This window comes from Nansenia antarctica (assembly GCF_963989245.1).
Source record: "Nansenia antarctica genome assembly, chromosome: 10".
Classification (NCBI taxonomy): domain Eukaryota; kingdom Metazoa; phylum Chordata; class Actinopteri; order Argentiniformes; family Microstomatidae; genus Nansenia; species Nansenia antarctica.
Genome location: NC_137680.1, coordinates 4,900,385 through 4,919,081, shown reverse-complemented (window position 1 = coordinate 4,919,081; position 18,697 = coordinate 4,900,385). Strand labels below are relative to the sequence as shown.

General features: G+C 41.7%; 3 protein-coding genes across 5 annotated transcripts in view; 2 read left to right on the top strand and 1 right to left on the bottom strand.

Moving 5' to 3' along the window:
• Window positions 1-1,282: 1,282 nt before the first annotated feature.
• mrpl51 (mitochondrial ribosomal protein L51) lies at window positions 1,283-5,557 on the top strand. 3 transcript variants are annotated; one of them, XM_080541395.1, is made up of 4 exons: window positions 1,283-1,380; window positions 2,176-2,263; window positions 2,506-2,613; window positions 4,730-5,557. In XM_080541395.1, exons 2-4 carry the CDS (start codon window positions 2,182-2,184, stop codon window positions 4,924-4,926), a joined length of 387 nt encoding a protein of 128 aa, XP_080397521.1. In that variant the 5' UTR covers window positions 1,283-1,380; window positions 2,176-2,181; the 3' UTR covers window positions 4,927-5,557. The 3 variants fall into 3 exon arrangements, with proteins under 3 accessions (XP_080397521.1, XP_080397520.1, XP_080397522.1); XM_080541394.1 differs by having other exon boundaries at window positions 1,291-1,466; XM_080541396.1 differs by having other exon boundaries at window positions 1,292-1,358.
• A 492-nt stretch (window positions 5,558-6,049) lies between these two features.
• On the top strand, window positions 6,050-14,605 carry vamp1b (vesicle associated membrane protein 1b; the record flags this gene model as incomplete). The annotated part of the gene is made up of 4 exons (XM_080540537.1): window positions 6,050-6,099; window positions 10,286-10,442; window positions 11,596-11,754; window positions 14,528-14,605. 4 exons carry the CDS (start codon window positions 6,050-6,052, stop codon window positions 14,603-14,605), a joined length of 444 nt encoding a protein of 147 aa, XP_080396663.1.
• Window positions 14,606-18,397: 3,792 nt separating this feature from the next.
• Window positions 18,398-18,697, bottom strand: part of tapbpl (TAP binding protein like) — a gene marked incomplete at its 5' end in the record, with an annotated part of 4,720 nt that continues 4,420 nt past the window's right edge. The window contains one exon of the mRNA XM_080540536.1: window positions 18,398-18,438. The remainder of the gene's footprint in view (window positions 18,439-18,697) is intronic.

Here is an 18,697-nt window from a genome sequence, read left to right as displayed (position 1 = left end):
GAACACTCTCCAGGAGGTAGACGTGAATGTGTCAGAGGCTACCAGAATGTAATAATAATAATAACTTTATTTGTATAGCGCTTTTCCTGCAAACGTTGCAGCTCAAAGTGCTTTAATCATTATATAATCTTATTTTAATTATTTTGTAACTTAAATGCAATATTAAAAGGATGGGTTTTTTATAATCTTAATTCATTTAAAGGCAATATTAAAAAGATGGGTTTTTAGTCTTGACTTGAACATATTTGCTGAGGTTGCATCCCTTATGTAAACTGGCAGTGCATTCCACAATTTGGGTGCATAAAATGAGAATACAGCCTCACCAAATCTCTTCTTTTGTACATGTGGTACACAGAGAATATATGGAATATGGCATATAGAATATGGCATATAGAATATAGAATATGGCACCATGCAAACTACACACGCTTCACTGCAAGGTGCAAACCACTAGTTATGCAAACTATAGTCCTGAAAAAGGATGGTTAGGTTACAATTTTCTAAAAAAAGTACCTAAAAGCCTGTCTGCTGGACAGATAAGACGAATGTGATCATGTAGCCTACCAGAGTGAATGCAAGAGGAGGGAAATGGATCAAAGGGCCCCAAAAAAAATCTTCACTGGCCCACTGGCCAATCTGCCGATTTAAATCCAATTGAACATTTATTTAATTTCCTCATGATGAGATTTTAGACAAAAGACCTAGAAATAAACAATAACTGAAGATGGCTACAGAACAGGCCTGCAGAGAATCAACAAAGAATATACCTAGTAACCCAGCATCGGTGGGGTCAGTGGGTGGCAGACTTCAGCCAGTTATTTCATGAAAAGGAATATTAGGCTACTAAGCAGGCTACTACGCACTTTATTTTGACGTTTTATGAATTCATTCTCACTGAATTAAAGTTGAGAATCTTTACTTTGACCCCATAGTAATCTTTTGTTTTTAAAAATGTATATATAAAAAATATATATATCTTGCCCCAATTTACATCATAATGTATTGCATTTTCGATGTGTGTATTTTCATTGTGGCACGATCCGTCCTCCATAGTTATTAGCACATGTAGATTATTATTATTATTATATGTATAATTTAGGGTTAGGCTCAGGGTATATGACTGATATAGGTTTAACTATGAGAATATGTCTCCATCTAGTGGTAAAAAGAAATGTTGTCAAGCAGCTCACTTTGCTCCAGTGCAGTAAATGCCCAGTGACGTCATGAAGAGAATTACCAATGCGCTTGTTCAGAGACTCTACGGTAAAATGCGCGTTGCATCCTGGGAGTTACTGTAAGATGGAAGCCCCCATAGTGACAACTGCATGACTTTAGTCACATCAGAGCTTCGATAACTGGTGTTTTTGCTGTTGTTGGCAGGTTATACGTTTATAATGTTTGTCTTTGTGTTGTAATTGTGTTGTACAAAGTGTATAAATACGTGTCAAAGACGTGAAACACCACAGGTAGGCTAATTATTGCTCGCTTGGTGCTAGTTCTATTAGCTCGCTCGGTCGTGTGTTTACAGCATCCATCCCTCAAACACATGTCGTGACGTTAGAATTATAAGGTTCTATCTCCATTTTTGTCAACATTTTTTTATTTTTTTTTATTTTTTACATAATCTCATCCATCAGGTGTTTATTAATGCCTGTGTGGTGTTATTTTTAAAATGTTGACATTTTTGAGTTAGTAATTCATAAAATACAAAGGTTCCATCTCACAAAACATAATGGAATGTCAAAACTTTGACGCTCAATATCTCTGAACTGCCCTAAACGGAGATAGAACCTTATCATTCTAAGCGGAGATAGAACCTTATCATTCTAAACGGAGATAGAACCTCATCATTCTAAACGGAGATAGAACCTTATAATTCTAAGATCACGGTGTGTGGCAGCTAAAACAAGTAGTTCATAGAGTTACTAGCAGCCTAGATTTATATATATATTTATTATTATTATTATTATTATTATTTTATTTAAACAAATATATATTTGCTAAACTGTTATAATACTAGCTAGCTGGGTAGTCTGGAGTTGTTTTAATCTAGTAGGCCTATGACAGGTCATAGAATTGTAACTTCGCTTGTTGAAATTATTAGTGACGGGCAACTATCCAAAAATACCCATCATGCATGTAGTAATTCTGACTTTCCTTCCCTGTGTTTTTAAGTGAGCCATGTCTATATTGGGAGGGTTGCTAAAAGCTGGAGGTTCCCTTTGGGTTTCTACCTTCCAGACCACCAGACACATAACCAGTGGTAGGTATAATAGGCCTAGTAGCTACAACATTTAATGTAAAACAGAGGCATTGCAGTACAGCTGTTGTCATTCACAGTCTATTAGGATCCTGAATTCAGAATAAGACGTGTTGCTACTAAGGTGTCTAATATGTTTACAGATTTAGGCTATACAAGATTCAGGACATATCTTGTATGGGATATTTTGTGTGCAAAAAGCTCTAAAATGTTTTACGAAAATTTGTATAATGTGTATTATGCAGGTGTGTGCTGTCGAGTCCGCATGCATGCCATCCCTGAACCCAAGAAGGTGGACAGATGGACCGAAAAGAGGAGCATGTTTGGGATTTATGACAACATTGGAATATTAGGTGAGTGAGTTTCCCTAAGCAGTCAGAGCTTCACCGATAATATGAATATTTTAGGTCACGTTCAGAATCAGAATCAGAAGACTTTATTGCCATGACATGTAAACATGTTAGGAATGTGGTTTGGGACAGTGGAGCACGGTTTACAACAGGACAGGTGCAAGACAGGACAAGACAGTGCAAACCAACATCATAGTGCAAGAGTCATAAATAATATAAATATAAAGTGCAGAGATCAAGTGTTCAAGTGTTCATATCCAGACAGTCCAAAGCTCTCTGGGTGAGGGTGGAGGGAGGGTAGATAGATCATAGTGCTGTCATAGCCTATCCTTTTACTGTAGGGGTCATCTGGTGGTTGAAGGTGGATAGTTAACCTCTGCTACTTAAACTATACCTACACTATAAACTCTATAATACTCTATATAATCTATAAACTATGCTGAAGGCAAAATGGCGGATGCTTAGTACTGCTAGGTTTTTTCTTGTCTTCATCAGTGCATGAGCAAGTCCTTTCATACTGTTAGGATGTATCCCACATCACAGTGTTTGTGCAGTACAGGCTACTGTGAAAGCACTAGGTAGACAGACATTTGTTTATCACACACACACACACACACACACACACACACACACACACACACACACACACACACACACACACACACACACACACTGCTATGGCCTTTGTCTCTTATACAAATCATCCTAAAGACAGGGCTCCGTTGAGTCTACAAGTAGAGCTGTTGACCAGAAAGTAAGATGTAAGTTTGACTCTGCCCCCATCCCATCCCAAGTACCGTATTTTCCGGACTATAAGTCGCACCCGAGTATAAGTCGCAGCAGGCCAAAAATGGGCCATGAAGAGGAAAAAACCACATATAAGTCGCACTGGACTATAAGTCGCATGGTTCAAGGGAACGGGCTTGGCGGAATCAGCGGGGAAAGAAGACCCTGTTGAGCTTGACTCTAGTCTGGCACTGTGAAGAGACATGAGAGGATTTGTAAGCCCAGGAAGGACATAATTCACGTTGAAACTTCTTCTGAAAGGTTACGGAATACTTGTATTATCGAGTGTAAAGTCCGCTAGCTAGCGCGGGGCTAACAAAATGGCGTCGCAGAGGAAAAATGAAACTTTGAACAGCCTCTAAAAGGTAATAAATGACTTTAATATCGTTTCTAACGTCCATAACATTGTGTATAAGGTCCATAACATCATGTTTAATGTCCACATTGTCGTGTTTAATGTCCACATTGTCGAGTATAATGGCTATTCTATCGCGTATGAAGCGCTACCGGAAGTAGCAAAATGCTACTCGCGGGTACAACATTGCAACGTTAAACAGCCTCTGGAAGGAATAAATGACTTTAATATCGTTTCTAACGTCCATAACATTGTGTATAAGGTCCATAACATCATGTTTAATGTCCACATTGTCGTGTTTAATGTCCACATTGTCGAGTATAATGGCTATTCTATCGCGTATGAAGCGCTACCAGAAGTAGCAAAATGCTACTCGCGGGTACAACATTGCAACGTTAAACAGCCTCTGGAAGGAATAAATGACTTTAATATCGTTTCTAACGTCCATAACATTGTGTATAAGGTCCATAACATCATGTTTAATGTCCACATTGTCGTGTTTAATGTCCACATTGTCAAGTATAATGGCTATTCTATCGTGTATGAGGCGCTAGCGGATTTACTCCTTGGTTCATGTCAGTCAGAGATTACCGTATGTCAGTTCATGTCAGTCAGAGATTATGAATTATTGATATATAAGTCGCACCTGACTATAAGTCGCAGGACCAGCCAAAGTATGAAAAAAACCGCGACTTATAGTCCGGAAAATACGGTAGTTGGTTGTCATGGCAACAAAGTCACCCCGAGTCTGGTCAGTCCCAGGTATACTCAATGACCTCTTGACCCATGTTTCTATACTGGTCCCCAGTCAAGTTAAATGCTCCAAGTGTCTAGCTGAGTGTCAACAACTTAGATGTTACAACTTAATTGTGATTACTGATGAGTTTATACAGAGTATCTAAAGTTTTCCAAGTGAATGATACAATGAATGAAAAACGCATCCTATCAGCCTTGATGTCTCTTGCGTTGTGTCTGCAGGTGACTTCAAAGCCCATCCTCGGGACCTGATCTCCGGCCCCGTCTGGGTGAGGGGTTTCCAAGGCAACGAGCTGCAGCGCCTGATCAGGAAGAAGAAGATGGTCGGAGACAGGATGATGACGCTCGACAAGCACAACATGGAGAAGAGGATCAAATTCCTGTACCGCCACTTCAACCGCTACGGCAAACACCGCTAATCTGCTCCAGACCCAAATAGGCCAATTCGGTTGTTAAGTCGTCACGTGTTTCCGGGTCCAAAGTTGGCTGAGGCGCTGTCTTCGAAATGCCTCAGTAATAATAATAATAAATTATATTTATATAGCGCTTTTTTTCCAAGGCTCAAAGACGCTGACAAATATGGGACAAACGGGAAAGTGCTGTGTCCCTTGTTGTATGAATAGATCCGAGTCTAAAAAACGATTGAACTGTCATTCTACCGCTGTAGTACACTGGTACTCTGGTGCAGGGAATTTCTGGTTTGGACCCGGAAATTGCTAAACGTCACATTTGACGTCAGACTTAACAACCGAATACTGCCGATCAACAACTATCAAGCAAGGCCAGACAGAATCTAACCCTAACCCACTGATTGGACCACATACAGACTTCTTTAAAGCTGGAAAAAGGTCACCAATGTTGAATTCTTCATGATGTATACTGGACTAAATCAATGTGTGAAACTGAATGCAGGTGCTGGTCAGGAATACTTGAGTAACAAAGAGTTTGATAGTTTGATGATTGACAAATTGACATTCCACACTAGGGTCGACAGTAACTGTTGTGGATGCATTTTGGGGTTATTTGAATGGTATCAATAAAGACAGGCCTTTATTGACATGTGAGTGACTTATTGTGGAGTTGTGGGGTGTATAATATACATATTTACACATAAAATAATAGTTATAATGATATGCATACTATAAATAGATTAACTGTCATTTAAAATAATAAATAATAAATAATCTGATAAATCAGTTATCCAATGGTTCTATTGCAGGCCCTTACCATATCCAAAATTTGTTTTTTTTTTCCCCAGGTGAAAGCAGGTTTTCAATGTAAATGCAAAGTAATCCTTGCTTATCACTTTGCTCTGCAAAACGGCGCACCTCACGTTTATATTCATTGCCTAAACTGAGCTCATAGCTGGGAATGGGGGTCATATAGACACGGGTTTTGAAGTAAATATCGGGCCAGGCAGGGAGATGTATTTTGGGGAGAGGTATGACTCGAGGCAAGTGATAGCCTATAGTAAAAGTCCCAGAGAAGGAAGATCTCTGCTATGGGGGAAAAAACAGCCGAGTCAACATTCTGTACTATGCAATGTACCGCAGTGTCGTCCTGCTGCCCTATCCGACACAGAGAAATCTGCAGTACTGCAAAGTGTTGAGAGAGAGGGAGAGGGGGAGAGAGAGAGGGAGGGAGGGAGAGGGGGAGGGAGAGAGGGAGAGCAAGTAAGAGGGGGAGGGAGAGAGGGAGAGCAAGTAAGAGGGGGAGGGAGAGAGGGAGAGGGAGAGCAAGTAAGGGGGAGGGGGTTGGAGAAAGAGGTACCGCACCATCGTTATGAGTCCAACTGTAGGGTAGGGAAGGGGAGCGACGCATTATTGCAGTATAGTACCATCACACACACACACACACAAGCGAAACGACCGCACTAACCCACAAAACGACACACGACGATTCGCTTGCACACACACACACGCGCCTGGAGAGGCGGGACAGCGCTGGTAGGCTATTAGAAAAAGAACGGGGGGGGGTAAAAAAATACAGTGAAATTAAAACGATTAGTTTAAGCGAAACGAAACTCGAATTGAGTTGTGTAGGTATAGCTTTTAGAGGAGGAAACTTGCAACCCAGGCATATCCATCTGTGGGGTTTATTTATTCTCTCCAGTTTCGCAGCATCTCGACTCAGCATCCTTTTGGAAATAGCCTGGAGTTCAATATCTTTGCATTCCGTCTATCCTTCAAAACATTTTTCCTTCCTTCAAATAAGGCCTAATCCTTGGATTTATCTCTGGTGTGGAGTTTACAAATTAACTGGTTGAATTTCCCTTGAAATTGAGAATTCGTCGCTTTCATCCTTTCACTTCTTTCAGACCGCTGGTCCCGTTATTCCCCGGTCCCGTTATTCCGCGGCGCGTGCCTCGGTAGTGCGGCACTTTAGTGATGACTTGCGGTGCGAAAGCATCGATCTGAGATTACTGCACCAACGTCTGCAGAACAACTGTTAGTTATTAACGCGCTTAGGCACTTTAATCAGTCGGATATCTGAGGGTTTTGGTCTCTTTTTGGACGACAGCCGAGATCTTTTCCTTTCTTTTGGTGATTTAGCTTTTTTTTTTTTTTTTTTTTACTTCAGACCCTTCCCTCCCCCCTCTCCCCCCGTCTCCCCCCTCGCCGCTCGTCAGTGAGTCAGTCCCAAGCAGCTGCATAGAAGATGTGAGTATCAATGCGGATTTTCCCTCTTTTAATTTGTTTTTTACTATAAATCTAATTCCACTCCAACAAAAGCCCGATAGTAATCTCTTCTTCCATTCTTTTGTTCATATCTCTCTTTTTCTCCTTGATTTTGCTCTATTGATGTGTTTCAGCATGATGAATTATTTTGCTGACGCAAGTGTTTTTTCCCGTCACAGCCGTTACTGAATAATGTAGTGTGTGTGAGTTGATTTTTTAAAGTCAACTAGCTAAATTCAGTTGTTTATTTGTATTTTACATTAATAGTAGTGGTTTACTTTAGTAAATACATTTGATTTTTAGAGCATTTATTTTAGCCATAATATGATTTCCAGGTCACCACAAATTGTACCTGTGATGTATCAGAATATCAATATCAATGTGAATTGATTAGTCTGAGCGAGGGTAGGCCTAATACCATTTGTTCGTCTGAATATCAAATGACAGTACGTGTACTACTGTACTGAAGGCGTCTGGGGTCAAGACTGTGTTCTGCATCTATAAAACAAGTTAATGCCACATGTATATTTGACAATATCAAAAATACTTCTCACATCAATGGAATGGATGCATATAAGACGAAAGGAGTGACTGTATATGATGGAAGGAGTAATACTGTACAGTGTGTATGTTGGAGTTGGCTCTCTTCAGCAGTCTAAGGCAGTAGCAGTGCAGAGAAAAAAAAAGTGATCCTTCCTCCTTCTAGCATTGTGACCTAGCATAGATTTTTGCTTATGATGACCGATGTATATGATTCACTTACTCCAGACAAATGTACTTTACAAATGTGTAAGTCACTTTACTAAACGCTAAACGTAAAAAAATGTCAATGTCAATGAGATTGTCCAGTTCAGTCTGCATGTGCTTAAAACCCTCACCCCCCTCTCTCCTTCCTCATCCCTCTCTCTTTACCCACTCTCCCTCTTACGCCCCTCTCCCTCTCATCCCTCACTCTCTTAACCTCCTCTTCCTTTTACCATTAAACCTCCTCTCATCCTCTCCTTTTACACCCCTCTTCCATCCTATAACCCTTAATTGCTTTCTCTCATCAACTTTTTACCCTTATTATCCTCCTCTCCTCCTACTAACCTACAGTCTCGTACTGTAAATCCTTCTTGGATTGTAAACTTACCTGTACGTCTTACATTCTCTCTGCCCTCTCTCCATCCTACACCCCTCTATCCATCCTACACCTTTCTCTACATCCTCCACCCCTCTCTCCACCCTCCACCCCTCTCTACATCCTACACCTTTCTCTCCATCCTACACCTCTCTCTCCAGCCTACACCCCTCTCTCCATCCTCCACCCCTCTCTCCATCATACACCCCTCTCTCCATCCTACACCCCTCTCTCTACATCCTCCACCTCTCTCCATCCTACACCCCTCTCTCCATCCTACACCTCTCTCCATCCTACACCCCTCTCTCCATCCTCCACCCCTCTCTACATCCTACACCCCTCTCTCCATCCTACACCTCTCTCCATCCTACACCCCTCTCTCCATCCTACACCTCTCTCCATCCTACACCCCTCTCTCTATCCTCCACCCCTCTCTACATCCTACACCCCTCTCTCCATCCTACACCCCTCTCTCCACCCTCCACCCCTCTCTCCATCTTACATCTCTCTCCATCTTACACCTCCATCTTACACCCCTCTCTCCACCCTCCACCTCTCTCTACATCCTCCACCCCTCTCTCCATCCTCCACCCCTCTCTCCATCCTCCACCCCTCTCTCCATCCTACACCCCTCTCTCCATACACCTCTCTCTCCATCCTACACCTCTCTCTACATCCTACACCCCTCTCTCCATCCTCCCTCTTCTCTCCATCCTACTACACCCCTCTCTCCATCCTACACCCCTCTCCATCCTACACCCCTCTCTCCATCCTACACCCCTCTCTCCATCCTACATCCCTCTCTCCATCATACACCTCTCTCTCCATCCTCCACCCCTCTCTCTCCATCTTACACCTCTCTCTCCATCATACACCTCTCTCTCCATCCTCCACCCCTCTCTCTCCATCCTCCACCCTCTCTCTCCATCCTCCACCCCTCTCTCTCCATCCTACACCCCTCTCTCCATCCTACATTCCTCTCTACATCCTACACCCTCTCTCTCCATCCTACACCCCTCTCTCCATTCTCCACCCCTCTCTCTACATCCTACACCCCTCTCTCCATCCTACACCCCTCTCTTTCCATCCTACACCCCTCTCTACATCCTACACCCCTCTCTCCACCCTACACCCTCTCTACATCCTACACCCCTCTCTCCATCCTACACCCCTCTCTACATCCTACACCCCTCTCTCCATCCTACACCTCTCTCCATCCTCCACCCCTCTCTCCATCCTACACCCCTCTCTCCATCCTACACCCCTCTCTCCATCCTACACCCCTCTCTCCATCCTACACCCCTCTCTCCATCCTACACCCCTCTCTCCATCCTCCACCCCTCTCTCCATTCTCCACCCCTCTCTCCATCCTACACCCCTCTCTCCATCCTACACCCTCTCTCTTTCCATCCTACACCCCTCTTTCCATCCTACACCTCTCTACATCCTACACCTCTCTACATCCTACACCCCTCTCTCCAAACACTCCTCTCTCCATCCTACACCCCTCTCTCCATCCTACACCCCTCTCTCCATACACCCCTCTCTCCATCCTACATTCCTCTCTCTAATATTTCCCATTATCACTGTAGCTCCCTCTTCTCCTCCCTCTTCTCCTCTCTCATATCCTTCTTACCTATTTCTACCTACCTGGAGGGGTTTTCTCCCCCTCTCCTCTTCACCTCCCCCTACATCACAACATTCTAATCTCCTCCTCCTCTTCTTCTTCTCCCTCTCCCAGTTTCTCACCCTCCTTCTGGTACGTTTTGGGCTTTGAATTGTACACTTTGTGTTGTAGTACTGTGACACTTTAATTCCAACAGTGATTTTTTCCGATGCTCGTATGATTAGCTCGCTGTTTAGGCTTCTTCACAGTAAGTCGCTCTAGATAAACGGGCATCCACAGTGAATGTAAAATGTCCGCCTCTTTCCCCTCGCCCCTCCTCCCTCCTCCCTTTCCACATCTCCTCCCTCACCCAGGTCTGCCCCAGATGCTGCTGCCCCTGCTGGTCCCCCTGGTGCCCCTGGAGCCCCGGGGGCACCTGGACCCGATGGTGCCCCAGGAGGGGGCCCACCCGCCCCACCCAACACCAGCAGCAACCGCAGGCTACAGCAGACACAGGCCCAAGTAGAGGAGGTAAGCCAGGACAAATCCAGGCCCAAGCCAGGCCAAAACCACCTTAGTAAATACACCAACTTTGATATAGTGTGTTTACTTTTATAGTATCTACATTTGATTTAGGGATCTAGTTGATTAGTGGTCAACACAGGACTGTAGATCTTTCCAGAAAGTTGTTCCCTGCCCTTTGCACCCATTCTCCATCCTGGATCTGAGACAGCTGAGTACTTGTGTGAGCAATTAGCGGCACCTTCGTGTCAGCTGATTGAAGGCAGGAGGGAAGGAACCTTTTATCTGGAATCAAATGCAGCCCTTGTATAGAGCCAATACTCCATAGGAACAAAGCCGATAGAACGGTAGCACTGTTCGCTGTCCAAACAGGGGGAACTTTGGGTCTTTGAAAAAGAAATGAAACTCTGTTTCACAACTCTGTCATGATTTATTACACCATTTCATTTCAACATCATTTTGTTGGCTGCTATGACTTCATCATTTTGATCAGTTATGCAGTGATGGAAGAAAGCTACTGCCCCACCCTTGATCAGATTAGATCTGCCTTGTCGAATCAAATCTTATCAGGGTCGGGGCAAGGGCTTTCTCGCATCAACAAGATATTTCATAGGTCTGACAAGATGGCAGGTTCATTTGAATGCCATGTTTGCTGTACTCTGTGGCGTAGTAGGGAATGAAGGATGAAAAACTGTTATGGCACGTAACTAAAATACATTATTGAAGATGGCCATCTGGGCCGTTCTTTTCATATAAACAAGAATAAAACATCTTGAGCCTGAAGTAATTCATCTATCCATCTACTTTAGTAGATGTACTGCAGTTTTCAAATAGTATTATGTTTCATGAATTAGATGAGTGATGTGAGACACGCTCTATATACTGTAGACTATCCTCTCTTCTCTTCTCACCTCTTCATCTCCTCCTCTCCTCTCCCCCTCCCCTCCTCTCCCCTCCTGTCCTCCTCGCCTCTCCTCCTCTCCTCTCCTTAACTTTCCTCTTTCCTTCACCTCCTTCTCTCCCCACCCCTCCTCTCCCCTCCTGTCCTCCTCTCCTCTCCTCTCCTCTCCTCCTCTCCTTAACTTTCCTCTTTCCTTCCCCTCCTCCTCTCACCTCCCCCTCCTCTCCTCTCCTCCCTTCCTCCCCTCTTCCTTTCCTCTAGGTGGTAGACATCATGAGGGTGAATGTGGACAAGGTCCTGGAGAGGGACCAGAAGCTGTCAGAGCTGGATGACAGAGCTGATGCTCTGCAGGCCGGGGCCTCCCAGTTCGAGAGCTGCGCCGCCAAGCTCAAGAACAAGTACTGGTGGAAGAACTGCAAGGTAATGACAATACTTTTTTTTTTGTGATCAATTTTTAATTATTATTTCAGGGAGTAAAACAAGGGAGTGGTAACATACAAATAAACAAAGGAGAAAATACAATAACAAAATTACGATTTACCAGTACAAATACAAAATTCCCATAAAAATGTCGGCATGGGTTCGAATCCGGCCCATGCCCTGCTGACATGTCTTCTCCTTACTTTCCTGTCTGTCTTCACTATATCTGTCCAATACAATTTTTAAATAAAAATATGAGTGGGACTGCCCCACTCAGAAAAATAAATAAAAATAAAAATAAAATAAAATAATGAAACATTAATTAACATACATTTCAGGCTCCAATGTAACAGAATGTGAGAACTGTGTAGGGGTTCAGATATTTGTTTCTCTGCACTGTACCTACAACCGACAACATACAACATAAAAAAAATAATAGGACACCCCATGAAATATTTAGTTATATTTTAAGAAATATGGACATATCAATATTTGATATTCTTTCAAACAATATCTATAGGTAAAGGTGATGTAATTGAACCAAAAACAATGAAAATTGTTTATTTATTTATTTAACAAAAAATTAACAAAGATGCCAATTGCTACTGAGGAAAAATGCCCTAACAGCTGATTTTGCCCCCCTTTCCCTGACATAACCTCAATTAGGCGTTGTGTCTGATATCACCTGGGAGAACATATATATTATTTCCCACTTCTCCATGCAGAATCATTTCAGCTGTGTGAGGTTTGAGGAGTTCGCAAACCCATTTCAAATCACCCCACAGCATCTCAATATCTCCTCTCAACATCTCCAATATCAGCATCCTCTGATACAATAAAGAATTCATAGTGGATTCTAGCTGGCCAGTCCCCGCTGCAGCAAAGTAGCCCCGAACCATGACATTTCCACCCCCATGCTTCACAGTTGGTATGAGGTTCTTGTGCTCAAATGCTGTCTTTGTGCCAAATAATTCAATGTTGGATTCATCTGTCTATCAAGAAAATTGTTCCAGAAGTCCTGGTGTTTGTCTAGGTGTTCTCTGTAAAACTTTAGTCTTGCCTTGATGTGTTTGTAGTTTTTGTAGTTTTTTGTAGTTTTTTCTTTTTTACAGCAATGGTTTCCTCCTCGCACACATCCAATGAAAATCAAACGTGTGCAGTCTCTTTTTGATGGTAGACATGACATTACATACTATACTTTGACACCAATTGTGGCAAGAGCTTAACTCTAGGTCTAAATCCTCTCTAACGATGTTCTAATCATTTGCACCTTGATTCTAATTTTAGGCATTTAAGTAGTAATAAATGTTATAAATGTTATGTTATAAATAATAACTTTTTCCTCACGGAAAAGGAAAAAAAGAAAATGCATTTCTATTAATAACATTTTACAAATAATAAAAGAATCTGTTTTTTGAGTTATATCTCAATTTCTCAATCGATCAAATTTTGATCAAATGTCTGTAAAATAAGTTGAAAAAGAAAGGTTTTCATGGGGTGTCCTATCTTTTTCATAGCCAATGATAGAATCAAACCAGCATCATGTGTCGTGACGTTAGAATTATAAGGTTCTATCTACATTTTTGTCAAAATTGAGTTTTTTACATAATCTGATCCATTAGGTGTTTATTAATGCCTGTGTGGTGTTATTTTTAAAATGTTGAAATGTTTTAGTTAGTAATTCATAAAATACAAAGGTTCCATCTCACAAAACATAACGGAATGTAAAAACTTTGACACTCAATATCTCTGAACTGCCCTAAACGGAGATAGAACCTTATCATTCTAAACGGAGATAGAACCTTATCATTCTAAACGGAGATAGAACCTTATCATTCTAAACGGAGATAGAACCTTATCATTCTAAACGGAGATAGAACCTTATCATTCTAAACGGAGATAGAACCTTCTCATTCTAAACGGAGATAGAACCTTATCATTCTAAACGGAGATAGAACCTTATCATTCTAAACGGAGATAGAACCTTATCATTCTAAACGGAGATAGAACCTTCTCATTCTAAACGGAGATAGAACCTTATCATTCTAAACGGAGATAGAACCTTATCATTCTAAACGGAGATAGAACCTTATCATTCTAAACGGAGATAGAACCTTATCATTCTAAGCTCACGGTGTGTTGGCAGCATCATGCTGCACACAACTGAGGCAGCAATGTGAGGTGTGTTGAGGCGGACACACAGCGTCTGTCCAGGGAAGGCTGTCATCCCATTCGCTAATCCCGTTAATTAGCGGCTGTGGGTTAGAGGAGAGATGAGAGATGCTCCAGGGAATGATGGGGGAATAGGGAAGTTCTCACTGCAGCTTTCCCTGCTGTGACTGTGTGCAGCTACTGATGGAATTGCATAACAACAACTCACAAATTACACTGGATACAAGTATTGTGTGTGTGTGTGTGTGTGTGTGTGTGTGTGTGCGTGTGTGTGTGTGTGTGTGTGTGTGTGTGTGTGTGTGTGTGTGTGTGTGTGTGCGTGTGTGTGTGTGTGTGTGTGCGTGCGTGCGCGCGTGTGTGTGTGTGTGCGCGCGTGTGTGTGTGTGTGTGCGCATGCTTGTTGTCCGGGGGGCAAGTCTTGGTCCTGGAGGGCTGTTTCCGGGTGAATAAGATACAAGAATATGTTTGGTTGTATTAATCAACCTCAGTCAAACATCTGGCTTGTTAGCGTTGATAGTAGATGATGATGATGATGACTGAGATGAACGAACCCTCTAAATCAGCCTCATATTGAAGACCTTCCTGTGTTGTTTCTTTCCAGATGATGATACTGAGTGGTATAATCGGAGTCATTGTGGTCGGAATCATTTTCTGTAAGTACTGTATTCAAAGTGCCTGATTTTCTATAGATTCCCATGCTTCATTGAAAGACTGTGGTGTTAAATAGGCCTTCCTCTAGGAACGTTCTTCAATGGTCATATACAGTATGTATGTATGTAGGCGGGAACTGCTCCGTAAAAGAGTTTAGTAATGTTACTGTAAATTGATGAGTCAGGTATAGTTATCTACATGGCTACAGTTCGGATGAAGGTTAGTGTCACAGAGACCATTTTGATATTCATACTGTCTAGCTGTGATTCAGTCGATGAAGACTCAGGTCCAGAATAGTTACGGGAGGGAGGAAACTCTTCCGTTCATTGTGAAAACTGAAATGTTGGATTATTGTGCATTTTCTCTGTCACTGAATTAAATAGGTTAATTTGTAAAAATATTTGTATATGCAGAAGTGCACTTATACTACAACAGGCCCAGGTCGTCTGGACTGTCTACTTCATGTCAATTATTCATGACAGCTTATTATAGTAAATTATTGATATAATACCTCTGTTACTAGCCGTTCAATAGAAACAACAAATGATGAAGCCAACTAAATGGAGAGAGAATACAGTCTCAGTCGTGCAAACTGCTGCATGTACAGTACAGATAGTTTGTGTGTATGAAGAACCCATGCATCTGCTGACCCTAAAATCTAATGACGTACATCCTCCATTTCTTTCTTTCTTTCTTCTTTTCTTTATCTTTCTTTCTTCCTTTCTTCCTTTCTTTCTTTCTCTCTTTCTTTCTTCCTTTCTTTCTTTCTTTCTTTCTCTCTTTCTTTCTTCCTTTCTTTCTCTCTTTCTTTCTTTCTTCCTTTCTTTCTTTCTCTCTTTCTTCCTTTCTTCCTTACTTTCTCTCTTTCTTTCTTCCTTTCTTTCTTTCTTTCTCTCTTTCTTTCTTCCTTTCTTTCTCTCTTTCTTTCTTTCTTCCTTTCTTTCTTTCTCTCTTTCTTCCTTCCTTTCTTTCTTTCTCTCTTTCTTCCTTTCTTCCTTACTTTCTCTCTTTCTTTCTTTCTTTCTTTCCTTCTCTCTCTCTTTCTTTCTTTCTTTCTTTCCTCTCATTGTAGTGTACTTCTTCTATTGATCTCACCCCGGCTTCGCGGAGGGACACCGACATGAGGAAGGACATAAGAGAGGAAAGAGAAGAAGAAGAGAAGAGAAGAAGAAAAAAATAATACTACACAAACCCAAGCTCCACTCCTCCACATTTATCCCTTCCCCCTCCCTCTTTCCACACAAAGTTTTTCTATCAAACCATCTTGCACTTAAACGTGACAGTCGTGTTTAGATGTTTTTTGCTCTCAGTTTTTCTCTTTGTCCTCCTTCCCCTCCCATCTTCTTTTTGCTTCCTCTTTCTTCCTCCTGTTTTGGCGTGATGATGTCTCACTCACTTTCTTCCATCTCTGCATCTCATGCATTATTGAAGTGTGCAGCAGAGAAAGAGAAAGAGAGAGAGAGAGAGAGTGGGGAAGAGAGAGCGAGAGAGAGAGAGAGAGAGAGAGAGTGAGGAAGAGAGAGAGAGAGAGAGAGAGAGAGAGAGAGAGAGAGAGAGAGAGAGAGAGAGAGAGAAGGAATGAGGAAGGGAGGAGATGAGAAAAACAACAGGCACAGGCACAGGCTGGAGCATACCGCTGAGAGAGAGAGAGGTAAGACTGAGGAAGGGAAAGACAGAGAGAGAGAGAGAGTGTGTGTGCAGGGCGATAGGTCAGGAGATAACTGTCCTTTCTATCCCAGATACGCCAAAGCTTGTTCGTTTGACCTTTTTGAGAGCGTCCCACATTTATAAATTGATACTGACATACCTAACAACCTCTCCGATTCCCCCATACCTCCTACCACCACAGCTACCATTATTACTACTACTTACTGTACTAATACAAGCTCATGGTTAAGATGTTAAGATTATGATCATTTTGTTGTGTGTGTGTGTGTGTGTGTGTGTGTGTGTGTGTGTGTGTGTGTGTGTGTGTGTGTGTGCGCGTGCGTGTGTGTGTGTGTGTGTCCATGTGTGATCCAAATCATTGTAGCCCAGTAGCTTTTTTCAAGGTTTAGCTGATAGGCCTTTACTGGTATTGTCCTCCCTCACTTTCTCTTGCGCTATGAAAAAAAAAGTGGCATTTTTTTTAAAGGCCATATTCAGTGAGTAGAGATAGCTGAGTAGGTAGAAGTGGGGAAAGTGAAAGAGAGAGAGAGAGAGAGAGAGAGAGAGAGAGAGAGAGAGAGAGAGAGAGAGAGAGAGAGAGAGAGAGAGAGAGAGAGAGAGAGAGAGAGAGAGAGAGAATAAGGAAAGGAATAATTCAGGGAAAGGCAGCAGCGACTTTTGGGACACTTTAACTTTTAGTATATGTTTATTCTTGTACCGCAGACAGACAGACAGACAGACAGACATAGTTTCACATTCGGACAGACAGACAATCTCCTGTTACATTGATAAACCATTCATAAGTGCAAGGAAAGGTTGTCACAGACATCTCCATAGACAGGTTAATGTGTTCCATCACATTTAAAACGGGCAGAGGAACTTCTTTTAACGTTTCTAAGTAAGCATCTTTACTGTGCTGTGGTTGTGTTCACTCTTTAACGTTCTAGTAGAGCGTGTACAGGAATTGGGAGAATTGGTCAAATCAGTCTGTATAAGTCTCCCAAAATCAGGAGAAGGGGAGAGAGGACATACCTTATGTACATACATACATACATAAGTCGCTCAAACCCACTCCCTGCCCATCGAACAAAAAAAAACAATACGAAGAAAACACATTGATACTTACAGTATAGTATAGGCCAAATGAAAGTGTTTGTTTCTAACTTGACTTGCATGGCAAACGATGTCCCTAGTTTTGCCTATTTTGTGACCGATGTATCTGCCATTTCTGAAACTAACTGCCGATTGTATATTTTCTTTTGTTAGTGGTTTTAAGGACCTGTGTATACTGTATCTCTCATGACCTAATAACTCATGCGTATGCAATGCAATGAAGCTCAAGAGTTGACCAAATTTTTGCTTTCAAAAGAAGAATTCTACTAAAGCAAGGAACAGTGATTGCTACTATAGTAAAAACTAAAACAAGTAGTTCCATACAGATACCATAAGTAGCACCATCTTTGCCAGACTACTACTCCTAAAAATGTGTTTTTCTTTTCTTTATATTTTGTTTGGGTGTTGGATATTACTGACTGGATTGTTTTCCTCTCTAAGATTGATAACAAGATTATTTGACATGTTGTAAAAATATGAAAAATACAGCTACATGTAAATTGCATTTATGAATGAAAATAGTGGTGATACTCAAAGTTTATCTAATAATATTGTGCAATGATATTATTAGGCCATTGAATTATACGACATGATTATACTGCAGAGAAGAGATGCAACTGGATCATGAGAATTCTAATGCATGCTTACCACTTTTGCTGATGCCAATAAAGAAATCATCTACATTACTGTGTCGACACCTTATCATTGCCACATTCAGTGTCAATACTCTACCGTACGTTTAAACATAACAAAATGTATAGAAAATGTTTTGTCACAACAAATGTTTCACAACCACCCACATACTGTACAGTGTTAAGCCCAATGCACACGGCGTGCGATGCGATATTGTCGCACGACAACATTCGATTCTCCATTCACACCCACTCACTTCGGTGGTGTGAATTGAGAATCGAATGTTGTCGTGCGACAAAATCGCACGCCGTGTGCACTGGGCTTTATGCCAATTACTTTAGGAAATGAACCAACTGAAATTCAAAAAAGATTTATTTAGAAAGAATGTACAACCTTTTACAGTATACAGCAATTCACATTACAGCAACTCTCCTTTTTCAATCAGCTTCAGACTCCATGCCCATGACACTAAAAGTAGGGGTGAAGAAATGAGTGAGTTAGATTGGAATCAAAAACATTAGGACAACTTATTAATGTGAGCAGCATAATGTGAGCACTGATCATCCATCACATTTAAAATGTTTTCCCCACAACACATTTCCTACTCTAAAGAGGTCAAGCTAATGACAATCCATTATTTCACCACACCATGTCATAATTGTGATGAGTTTTTTCCTATGCAACTACAAGCTTCTCTGTCGCCTTAAGGCCAATGCACACGGCGTGC